The following is a 12,378-nucleotide window of genomic DNA, read 5'->3' as shown; positions in this document are numbered from 1 at the left end:
TCCAAGATCCTACTTGCATTTGTGATTTAATTTGATTGAATTTGGGTTCTAGTTGTGCGTTAGTATTTAGAATTTTTATTTTTGTTTTATTTTCAGAGAGTAATTACGATTTTGTGAAAATTTCTCCTCCTGGTTATTATTTGGGTATTATCAGTAGCTTAAGAATACAACACTTCAAACTTAATTTTCTTTGGTGGGCACTTCAATCATCGTTTTGTACTGGTTGGGCATGTGTGCTGGAATTTTAGTTCTTGCTTGAAATTTTAATTTGATATCTTATTCCCTCACATTTTATTCTTTGATGCAGCTCCTAATAAAGATGAGTCACTTCAAATGGTGAGATTTGGTGCTGAAATGGTGTTGCTCATATGCTTGCACAATTGTCTAAGGCCTTTTAGATAAATGTTATGGCTTAATATCTATGTTTGCACCAAAGCAGGTGGAACTTTCATGAAAGTGTTTTTGATTGATTATATCTTTTAGTAGCTTTGATTACATCTCTTTTTGCACCATGTAGAGTTTAATTAGCTTTGGTTACGTTTCAGAAATGTATCAAATATCCCTTTATGACAGTGATAGGTATTAATCGTGCACTGAGATGATACATTTCCAGCTATGCATTGATGGCTCTGGTTGCCCTGCAAATTTGGTAATTATTATAAATGAAGTTGGGGATGAAATTGATGATATGTTTATATTTTTTAAATGAAGTGAAAAGATTGGTCATACTTGTGGAACCAAGATCAGCCATTGCCTCTTCAAGAAATGGTAATTTGTTTATTAGCAGCAGGAATGCAGTTTTTTTGTTTTGTTTTTTAAGAAGAGGATTTCCATTAAGAGGTTTTTTAAAATGGTTTTTATTGTTGGTGTTGGGACATTGGAGGTTAGCAACCACTTACAGAAATTAAAATAATTTTCTTGTTCAATTTTATTCGAACTCATCGTTTCATATTTGCTTGTGTTATGTTGCTGGCTCATCTGTTTGGTTTTTTAATTTTTTTTAAACTTGCTAAACAGAGTATGAGAAGAGTATCAGAAGAAAGGTTTAGAGTATCACAAGAAATGTTTCTGGTTTCAATTATGTTTTTACCAAAGGACTATCCAAAGGTCGCTTTTCTCATTTGGTATCCAAACTTGTCTCCCGGGAGCCAAGTTTGCAGGGGAGTGTTGAGAAGAAGACATGACATAATCACTAAGTAGACAACACAATATTCTGGTGCATGTACACAGAGCTGGACTAACGGTAGTGTAGGTGTGGGACCAAGACAACTGCATGTGGTCTTGACTAGTACAGAATATTTATCAGATTAGTGATATGTTATTTTATTCTTAAAGTCTCTACCCACGTGCAGAATACTTGTATATAAATATAGTCAGCATCTTGTAAACGAGTGCAAGCAATGATAAATTAGTTTCCTCAGTATTTTATTGTGAATTTTAATACTGACGTTTATCCATAGAAGTTGCTTGATTTGATTATAAGACCGTACTCGCCTATGTGAAACAAAGTTCAAACTCATATTCCATTTTATACTTCCAACATATAAAGTTTAAATAAGATATACTGAAACCATAACGAAAACATGAAGATATAGATCTAACACCCATACCCATACTACACACACTATCAACACATAAGATACAAAAATGATATTTACTAACACTATTGTCAACATATTAAGATACAAAAATGATATCTGCTACTGCTAATACTAACGCTATTGTCAATACATTAAGATACATAAATGATACTAACGCTATAGTCCATACACACAGAGAGATCCTACCAAGCCAATGCCCAGGGCTTGATGATACACACAGAGAAAGTACAATGACACCACACTATACTCTCCCACTTTTACCTCACTTAAACACTTAGAGTGGTACACAATTAACTCTCTCACTCTCACAATATTAGAGTGGAAGACTGATGGCTTTCGGATGGTGTTCTCACCCTTCTCTCTCTGTCTCACGATGTCTTCTCTGGTGCAACACGCTCTCTCTGCTCTAGCTTTGGTTGCTGCCTCCTTATATAAACCCATGCAGCAACTCTCCTAATGAGGGAAACCGCATATCAACCCACGTGATGGCCAGCCAAAGAGAAAGAACATTCTTTATCATTGGACCGTGCATTGTCTCCCACCAAAGACATCATCATTCCATGCAATATTATTAGCCACCAGCCATATTCCCTTTAATTATAAAAAGAACATCTCAAAAGCAATCATCCAAAACTCATCACGTGAAGCTTGAGAAGGAGCCAGAAAGTTGTGGGAGACTACTTTCTTCTTCCATCATGGGCTGGACCAATATGCCAACAAACTCAAAGATTTGAAAACCAACAGTATAAAACCAGAGCCAAGTGCTCACTTGTGGTCTCCAATCATCAAGTAATGAACTCAAGGCCACTTTGATGAAGCAGACCAGAATCACCAAACTAGCCAAATGAAAATAGAAAATTGAATTACAAAGGTAGATGTAACTTGCTTTGTATGGTATGAATGACCAAACAAGAAGAAAAAAGAAAAGAGAATTGCAGGGGTACACCATGGGGGAGGGAGGGAGGAGAAGATTAAACCAGGAAAAAAAAATGGTGTTCTTCAAGAGAGTATCTGTTTTTTTGGAGGAAGGGATATTTTTGGAGGGAGAGAGGATAGAGCATGCTCAAGAAGAAGAAGAAAAAAAAGAGAATTAGAGGGGTAGACCGTAGGGATGGAGGGAGGATAATATCAAACCAAAAAAAAATGGTGTTCTTCAACAGAGCATCTGTTTTTTAGAGGAATGGATATTTTTGGAGGGAGAGAGAACATAGCATGCGAAAGAAGAGAATAATAGAGAATTAGAGGGGTAGACCGTAGGGAGGGAGGGAGGAGAATATCAAACCAGAAAATACAAATTGTGTTCTTCAAGAGAGCATCTGTTTGGAGGGAGTGATATTTTTGGAGGGAGTGATTTTGGAGGGAGTGATATTTTTGGAGGGAGAGAGGAGAAAGCATGCGGATGAAGGGAGTGTTTCAGTGCAATAATTTCAGTTGCAACTGCTTTTTGGAAAGCCGTTGGATATAATCCAACGGTGTTCTCATATTAAGTCCTCATTTAGAGGTTCTTGCTAGAGCCTTGCCCTTCCAAGAGTACATGAGCCCGTTAGTCAGTTGGGCTAGGATTCTAGTTTTTTTAAATTATTAGTTTTTTTTATATTAGTTCTCTTATTCCAATTAGGATTCGGTTTAGTTTCCTTTGTCAATTAGGTCTTCTTAATAAGCTAATGTACTCTAGTGTAAAAAGGCTATAAAGAGACTCGAGTTTCTTTGGGATTTTTGCCCTAGAACTCAATTATCGTCGTTCCAACTTCAATTCTATTGCTTTGTCCTTCTATTCTCTCTATTTTGGGACTGTTTGGGTTGCTGGACAGCAGCTTGTAGTTTCCTGGTGTTGTCAGTTGAATTCTGTATACGTATTTTAGTTTTTGACATGGTTAGCCCCAAAGACATACCCCATGAAATCTTGTTCACAGTGACACATTCAATTTCCATTAGGGTGTTGGAGAAATCACTTTCTTTGTTCCATAGACAAGAATGGGATCGTGGGTACCGTTACTACTATGACATATGGGTTCTGGAAATGGATTCCTGGAAAATGATTCGCACGATTCCTGTTCCAGCAGAGGGAACAATTGCATGGCCATTGGCATTTACAGCAAATGGCGGTGTTCATTTTACGAGGTACGAAAATTGGCAACACAGAAAGTTGGAGTTGTATGATCCTAAATCGGAGCAAGTTACAGATACTGGAATAAAACTTGGTACCTATGACAGAACCAGAAGGAGGATCTATGGTTACAGTGAGAGTCTAGTTTTACTCGACTGAGTTGTGATTTTATGTCATTATAAATGTCTTTTGGGGTCAAATCTGTTTTAATTTATTAATTGTGGCAATTGAGTCTTCGTCCTTTTTCAAACTAGAAAGAAGTGCTAGTTTGCATTTCTCTTTTGTTCATATCAAATTTTTAATCTTGCACCATCGTTTTTTATTTAGTTGTTTGTTTGTCGATGCTTTGCTCTCCCCTTGTTGGCAAATCTTCCCGTTGCTTGGTCGTGAATTAGGGTTCTGATTTTGTCGAAAAATCATGGTTTTTCCAGAGTCCTATGTACCACATTTCCCAATTGAAGATGCGAAAAGTGGTAACAAATCGCAGCCGTTGGATGAATTGAAAACCAATCCAATGGTGACATTTGCGTATGCACTTGGTACATAAGACGATTGAAGAAAAATCGAAAAGGAAAAGCAAGAAAGTTGGAAAGAATAGTTGACCATACGGACAATTATCAGCCATAAACTTTATATAAATTACCCAACAAGTCACTCTGAACTGTAAAAGATCTCAAATTCTGTTGATATTATTCATTCATGTAGAATGCAGAGGCGGAATTGATTATTATGGCATGGCAATTGTTTGATCACAACACAATTCAGACTTGAGACTTTTTGAACAAGATGATAAATGGAGACTGCACTTGTGTCACGTCCAGACTCGATTGATTGCTTTGTAACAACATGAAAAAACATGTGCATTAATCGGATTCTGATGAACAAAAAGTAACTTGAGGGGTGTTTTTTCAATTTTTGTTAGTTAAAATCCTATTTCACCAGTACAAACAAACACACGTTCAGCACAAAGATGAGAGAGAGAGAGGGAGAGAGGTAGAGAGAGAGAGAGAATCCATGCAAATCAAAGCTTTCATGAAGTTGTATCCTGCAAATAATTTACCAAGTACAATAGATTTCCAAATAAAACCAAGGACTTTGCTTGCAACTGAGTCAAAGTTTCAGCAACACACAACTTGTGTACATTTGTAAACCTAGAAATCCAATAACAAAAATTCAAACATACAGGCAATTCGTATTTCCCTAAAGAAAACATGACTTATAGCTATTTCTTGCCCGAAAATTTGACAAAAAAGTATATGCACCAATTAAAATCCAACCCAGCATTCGGTTGGCATCCAAATCCCAACAGGATTGGTACATAGAAAACCTACCAAAACAAAACCCGTGCATCGATACAACTTCGAACCATAAAGAATTCCCTAGCTACTTGAGAAATGAGAATATGTTGATCAAGACTGAAAAGAACTAGCTGTTATGACCTTGATAAGCAACCCTAATGAACAATCAATAAGTTACAAGGCCAAGCATGAGGCAGGTATTAGTAGTTACCTCCAAGCTTCAGAATCTTTTAATCTGCAAGGATTGCTAATAAAGGAGATCTAACCAAATTTAGACTCCTGTGTGGGCCTGTAGCGTATGCAAAGTCCAAAAATGATCCTCCCACATTTAGAATGGGATATTCCACATTAAGATGCATGTACAACGTGGGATATTTACCAATTGCAGACCCTTTTTTTGGCATCAGTAGCACAAAATCAACTATTTGCGATCCAGATTATGAAGTTCAACAGTGCTGTTTCTGTTCGTAGGAAGCGTAGCAATGGAAACAATTTATGTTTGTCAGCCCTTCCACTTGTCCATATTGTGCACTCAGTTCAATTAATCACCGACTCTCAAAAGTTCTTGGTCAAGGTTTGCAAGCAACTAAAAGCACTTTCACTAAGATAAACAGATAATTTTATTCTACTGGTAGGTCAACTCTCCTTAAGAAATGAAATAAAATCTAGTAATTATAGTATGCCATTTGAACCTTTCTTTTACTCATCCTTGTTTGTAATGTCCCATTAAGTTCAGATACAGTACCTAACTGTAACCAAGCATATGATTCCCAGACCTTAACAACCAATAAATATGTCAAAATGCAAATTTAACTCACTCCAATACTAAAACTCACACACAGCCAAGAGATTCCAGGTCAACCTTCTCGGACCCAATCTCGTACAATTCCAAGCAAGCTACACAGTTCCTTATAGCCTTCAGTTCCTAGTTAACCCACTGAGGGTTTTATTCATTGTTATGGAACTGAAATGATTAAGTGGTGTGAAATGACCATATTTCGCTTTTATTATTGAAACCCAAAACCTTTCCAAAGGATTCAGCACAAAAAAATATCCAAAGTACCTTAAGAGTCACATTAAGAAAATCCCTCATTCTCTTGTTATAATCTACCATTCATAAGAACAAAGGATGCAGCATGACTCCAAGCTTTCCATCAGGTGAAGTTCTTAGAGGAGATAAATTAGACGAAATATCATAAGCTAAGCACTTGTATGTTTCATCTCTGAACAACTTGAGTTTCCTTGCAGTGAAATAACTACAGCCTGACATAGCATCCAATCTGTGGATATCCCCAAGAGGGCTTGAACCACAACAACCCTATTGTATACAATGAAAGATTCTCAACACATACATAGGCTCTTAGGGAAATTCTGTGTCCATAACTGTAGGCATCATAATGCAAAAGCTTCACACACTCCACATCCTACAGCATCCTCTTGCTCATGTCAGATCTGTTCCATAGACAAATTCACTTGTAACCATATTGCTCTGTTTTCACCCGTGACCTTTTAGAGCAAAAGAAGAGAAGCCGTGCCTTCGAAAAACATAAATCTCCAGAGGAAAAAATAGTAATGACTTGGGCACCTTGGGCTCATACTTACGCATGCATCACTGACTTAATAAAACATGAATTACACAACAAATTAAATTACCTCAGTAGTACGAGCCAGAACCGCCTGAACCCATATAACTGCTTCCACCCACACCACGGCCAGAGTACATTGATGAGTAAGAGCTACCTCCAACCTACAATAGATAATCAAGAAACAATGATACATGAGACCGCTAAACAAACAGCTATTACTATCATTAAACCGAACAAGATCGGGCACATACATCACTGCCACGGGACATATAATCACCACCATAGCTTGATGAGTACATTCCACCAACATCATTACTGCCATAAGAACCTGAAGCCCAAGAAATGAAAAAACTCAGGCCTTTAAGTCTATGATTTCAACACTAACACTATATCTCAGATAACCATCAATTCCAAACACACCTCCTCCATAGCCCATGCCCTGACGACTGCTATAAAGTCCATGTGAATCCTGACTTGTTCTGCTGCTTCCATATCCTAAACTAGATCTCCCCATTCTATCAAACACAACAACGATTTGTTAAAGGTAAGTTACGTCATCCACACATGTGAGAATAAAAGTTAATGTTCCAATTCACAGGACAAACCTATCACTATAGGCATCTCCATACTGAGAACCACTTGGATACTCGTAGTCCAACCGTGCCCTTGATTGGCGAATACCCGCATCAGCATAACGAGGAGGAACGTCATCCTACAATACAAAACATGTTGCAAGAAAAACTTTTAGCCCATATTTCATATTGGACCCGAGAAGACCAAAGAAATTGCATTTTCATATACAGACAGGGTCGCCAGTAACACTAACCAGTGCAGAGTATGGACGCTTTGAACCAGAAATAGAATCATAATCACGAGCACGACCTTCACGGTAACTTGGAAGAGGATGAGAAGGGGGAGGATGCCTTTCATACCTTTGTCCATAACCCTCATCAACATAAGCTCTCCTCCCTCCTGTACGAGAGGTACTTCTTGGTGGATCAGAGTAGCCAGGACCACGTGGAGTATAGTCATCTCTATATGATTGGCGTCTCTCTGGAACAGCCCTTGAGCCATAATCAGTGGCTACTCTGCTCCTTGGAGGAGGAACCTCATCGCGCCTACCATATTCCCTCTTGAAGCTGCTCTTTGGGTATGCTGGGACTGTTGAAAAAAGCAGACCAATATAATTATTCCACGTGATAAAAATTGCAACACAAAACCAATTAGATAGTATAAACCCAAAATATTGCATACCAGGTGGCCTCCTATCATAGGACCTAGCTGGAGGAGGCAGAGGCCTGCCTCTTGCTGGATAAGGTGACATTGCAGGGCGTCTTTCTCTTAACCCAACAGGCCTCTTCACACTGGCTGGTGGGATTCGACTTCCAACTCCCCTTAATCCACGCAGGGGAGGGAGAGAACGAGGTGTTGGGCGACCCCACGAACCCCTAACAACTCGCCCAACAGCCCTTGAAGGCCGATAATCTCCGCGCCCAACATGTTTTCCTTTACCTCTCTGAAGCGGTCTTGATAACCTCGCCCTAACTTTAGCCTAAAGTATGACAATTATTTATAAATTTAATATCCAACTAAGGCCCATAAACAACTACTTCATTGACAATGTCTAAAATAGAAATATGCTGTTAGCAGCCAACACACCTTGTTGTCTCCTTCGCCTAACTCAGCATTGTTAATGCTTTTAGCACATGTCACTGCAGCATCATGAGTGTCGAATGTAACGAAACCAAAATCTTTCCTCTTAGCCGAGGGCATGTTCCGTGCAAGCTCAATCTTTTCAACCTCCCCATATTTCTTCAGAAGGTCTTGGACATGATCCTCATCCCATGAAGCAGGTAAGCCATCCACAAAGACAGTTTTAACCTGCATCTCAATATATGTGATCAGCAGCTCCAACATCACCTAGGAAACTCCTCCAAATGACATAATCACACTACATAGAGGAAAGGCCCTCAAACCCACTATACTATACATGGTTGTTCTTATTCTGGCCAACAGAGGAGAAAAACTTAGCAAGATTGATAGAAAACAATTATCAAAAACTAAGAAACATTACCTGAAAAAGCAACTCTGAAGAATCGAATCCAACATTTTATAGATGTTATGGTAATTTGACAAACAAAACTAGAAAAATTACTTCTACCACAACATTAAAAGAAAATAATCAAGACAATCCATCCACGACTCCTAATATTAATGGAAAGAGATGTTATGAGGGCCTTTATGTACGTCACATACACCATATCATTAGAAAAGAGCAAGAGAAAGACGATCCATCCAGGATTCCTAGTGTCTATAATAATGCCAAAAATTGACCTTACCTGTGCCATGATTTCATCACCAGGGTCAATGAAGGAATCTGCAAAAGAAACTTTTGCAGGCCTATCAACTCCAAACACTATATCTCTTTTTTGAAGTCGCTTAAAAGCATCCATGGCATCTGAACGAGATGAAAATTCCAAAAAAGCAAAGCCTCGATTCATTCCCATGTTGTTAGTGTCTTCAACCAATGTCAGATCCTCAACATTATCTACTCCATAATGCTTCAACTTCTCTCTCAACTGAAGCCATAGCCATCACAATAAGTCAGAAACTTTTAAGCAACTCCTGATAAGGCCACTGAATTCTAAAATGAAGTAAGCCAAATATACTTACAGCATCCTTTGTCCATGTCTTGCTTATGTTCCCCAGAAAAAGGGTATCACTGTCTTGACTTGGAGTAACACCACACTGTTTTCCATTAATCTGGAATTGCAATCATTCAAAGAAGAGAATTTAATATGTGAAGAAACCAGTTTCCATTCAAACTATCAGGGGATCAAAAATTACCACTGGATGTTTAAGCTCTGTAACAGCTCGTTTTGCTTGTTCCACAGTTGCAAAACGTAAGAATGCAAATCCCTTGTTCTTCTTTGTCTGAGGGTTCATCATCAGCCTGACCTCAGTAACTTCACCAACTACGGTGAAAGCTTTCTTAAGATCAGTCTCACTTGCATCCTTGTCTAGACCACCAACAAATACTTCAAACTCCTTACGCTTTCGTCTCTCCTTTACAACTTCATGGTGCTCCTCTTCTTCGTCAACCGTCTCTGCATGCTCATGCTCATGCTCATGCTCATGCTCCTCACCAGTATGCTCCTCATACTCTTCACCCTCAAGTTCTTCATTGGGATCTTCCAATTCCTCCTCAGCCATATCACCTTCTTCTTCACCTAAATTCTCCAGAGGTTCTTCATCTCCTTCATCTTCAACCTCCTGGACATCCTCTTGTTCCATTTCCTTCTCATCATAATCAACCCCACCATCTTCTTCAGGTTCATACTCAGCTTCGTTATCCTCCAGCTCTAATCGTTCATCTTTTTCATAATCAACCATAGACTCCTTAACCTTATCTTGTTCTGCCATAAAATTAAGGTTGATGATCCCTTTAGTTAAAAGAGACTCATGTTGTACATTATGATAAAGTAGATTTCGCATACAATTTTATAAAAGGCATTCTTGTCCTTCTCAGATAAACACATTGAAAAATACCATTACCATATATTAACACATAACTGAGCCCAAAAAAAAAAAATCACGATCTACATTTATAACGCCTGAAGTGTCATTCTATGCTTCCATAAGAAATCAATGTCTTAACCAACCATTGATCCAAAAAAAAAGTCAAAATAAGATGATCCAAATTTAGAATGCTTAAACTTCCATTCTGCACTCCTCATGAAAAGCAGCTGCTTAAACCACAACTGAGCTAAAACCAAAGAGAGAATTTATCCGTGTTCACAATACTTACACTGTCATTCTAGATCCATAAGAAAACCAATTTATTAACACATATGTGAACTAGAACAAAGTCAATAGTCCACTTATACGATGCTCACACCGTCATTCTAAGCTCCATTCAAAAACCAATTGCTCTTGAAAGAACAAGGTGGCCACTTCTATTAAAAGCCACCACAAATATATGAAAAGAATTACTAGGTTCATAAAAACAGCGAATTTGCAGCTAACCATTTATGATATGTAAAATAAATACTTCAAATTTTATCCATTGGAATTCTTTCTACAGTATTGTCCTTAGTTAGCTTCACTGTTTTTCCAAGCTCTGGTAACCATCCCAAACGATAAAATTATAAATTCATAAAATTTAATAAAGAAAAATTTGGTCACTCCTGAGATAAAATTCTCACATTAAAAACAAAAATATTAAGACAACAAGATCCTGACAACATACATAAAATCATGCAAAACATACAAGAATGACAAATCAAGAGAAGGAACTTACTTTTTAATCCATTCAGCTCTGATTTTGCATCATCTTCAATCCCTGAAAGCCCTGGCTGATCGATAACAGTCGGTTTCTCCTCAACAACCGGATTTTCCGCCACAATTGGCCTCTCCTTAACCTCTTCAACCTTAAGATCCTCTTTAGCTTCCACCACCGGCACATCATCGGGAGCCTCAGCCTGTGCCTGGCTCTGAGCCTTGGGCGTCCCCCTGGTGACTCTCGTCGTCCTCTTCGTTCCGGCCGCTGCCGCCCCTCTCTTCACCATCCTCGGAGGCATTGTTTTCGCAGTCAAATTGTCCAAAACTCAAATTCCCCAATCAAAACCCAAAATCAACCTCCTTTTTCCCGAATTGAACAGGGAACGAATAAAAAATCCTAGCTTCACGATCACGATTCGCGGGAAAGAGAGAATCGAAACCCTAATAGTATCTAAACCAAAAGATTAAAAATTTCGATGTGTACTGTTTATAGAGAGAGAATTGTAGAAAAAGCCCTGCAATTGCGAGTCGAACAAAACCCTAAATACACAGAGAGACGAAGACCAAAACGCAACCCTAATTAAAGAAAGGTGAGAGAGATTTGAGACCAAAACGAGTTAGACCTGAGCGGAATATGTGCATATATATATATGCGAAAGAAAAGGAGGTGCTTTGGGTGTTTATACTTGGACAGGGATTGTTAGTGTGAGCGAGTTACTTGACAAGTGGGAACCGATAATTGGTTCGGCAATGTAGGATGTGGGACATAGAACACGTGGCATATTTTCTGTAATGTGTGTACTGAATTTCTGTGATTTTTTTTTAATTTTTGTCAAAATTAGGACGGAGAATGGGTTTTCTACACAATATTAAGGTGTTATAATGATTCGAACTTAAGAACGTTAGTCTGCAAGTTCTATAGTTGGAAAAGTCACAAAGATACTCTAGTTTAATTGTTTGGTGCACTAAAGAGTAAGATGCTTGGTTGTTCTTTCTGAAATATTAAAAATAGGGTCTTGGATTTTTCTTCCAACTAATTATTGCATTTTTTTCATTAAACCGAAGTCTCCTTCTTCTTCTTTTTTTTTTTTAGTTTTTTAACACAAATTTAAGTTTTTTTAATTTTAAAAAATATCTTATTATCACCACAAGAATTGGAAAATCTCTTTCCAAATATTGATTGGGCTTGTCATAAACATTGTATGTATTTATTGGGTAGAATTATTAAAATTTCAAAGAAAAAAAAGAAACTAAGGAGCTTTTGGAAAGTTCAAAGGAAGGTATAATCTGAATATAATAAATAAATAAAAAAAGTTCTTTGAGTGTTATGAGAAGGTATTTCATGGCACCTCCTTTCTTTTTTCTTTTATAGTCATACTAGGCATTACTAACTTTCGAAGTATTAAGCAAAAACAAATGTTAATACTAGCACTTTAAAAAAAAGTTGTATTGCACTCCTCTCATGTTAAAACATAATGTAGAAATTGTGTTTCAAGGTGTGATGA

General features: G+C 37.8%; 1 protein-coding gene across 1 annotated transcript; it reads right to left on the bottom strand.

Moving 5' to 3' along the window:
- Positions 1-5,989: 5,989 nt before the first annotated feature.
- On the bottom strand, positions 5,990-11,505 carry LOC110772592 (RNA-binding (RRM/RBD/RNP motifs) family protein). The gene is made up of 12 exons (XM_021977037.2): positions 10,893-11,505; positions 9,440-10,008; positions 9,266-9,355; positions 8,932-9,171; positions 8,252-8,473; positions 7,847-8,144; positions 7,419-7,753; positions 7,198-7,304; positions 7,013-7,107; positions 6,844-6,920; positions 6,660-6,753; positions 5,990-6,458 (listed from the first exon to the last, which is right to left on the bottom strand). Exons 1-11 carry the CDS (start codon positions 11,170-11,172, stop codon positions 6,661-6,663), a joined length of 2,406 nt encoding a protein of 801 aa, XP_021832729.2. The 5' UTR covers positions 11,173-11,505; the 3' UTR covers positions 5,990-6,458; position 6,660.
- Positions 11,506-12,378: the final 873 nt, after the last annotated feature.

Source organism: Prunus avium, chromosome 2 (genome assembly GCF_965620075.1).
Source record: "Prunus avium chromosome 2, drPruAviu1.hap1.1, whole genome shotgun sequence".
In the NCBI taxonomy this organism is placed as follows: domain Eukaryota; kingdom Viridiplantae; phylum Streptophyta; class Magnoliopsida; order Rosales; family Rosaceae; genus Prunus; species Prunus avium.
Note: the sequence above shows the minus strand (reverse complement) of the source record. Positions and strands in the feature narration are given on the sequence as shown.

Excerpts from the sequence above, each read along its gene's own strand:
- LOC110772592 (XM_021977037.2), bottom strand. The coding sequence starts at position 11,172 with ATGCCTCCGAGGATGGTGAAGAGAGGGGCGGCAGCGGCCGGAACGAAG. Across the intron at positions 9,172-9,265 it reads AGACATGGACAAAGGATGCT|TTGAGAGAGAAGTTGAAGCA; the intron begins GTAAGTATATTT and ends CTATGGCTTCAG. Across the intron at positions 7,754-7,846 it reads CTATGATAGGAGGCCACCTG|TCCCAGCATACCCAAAGAGC; the intron begins GTATGCAATATT and ends TTTTTTCAACAG.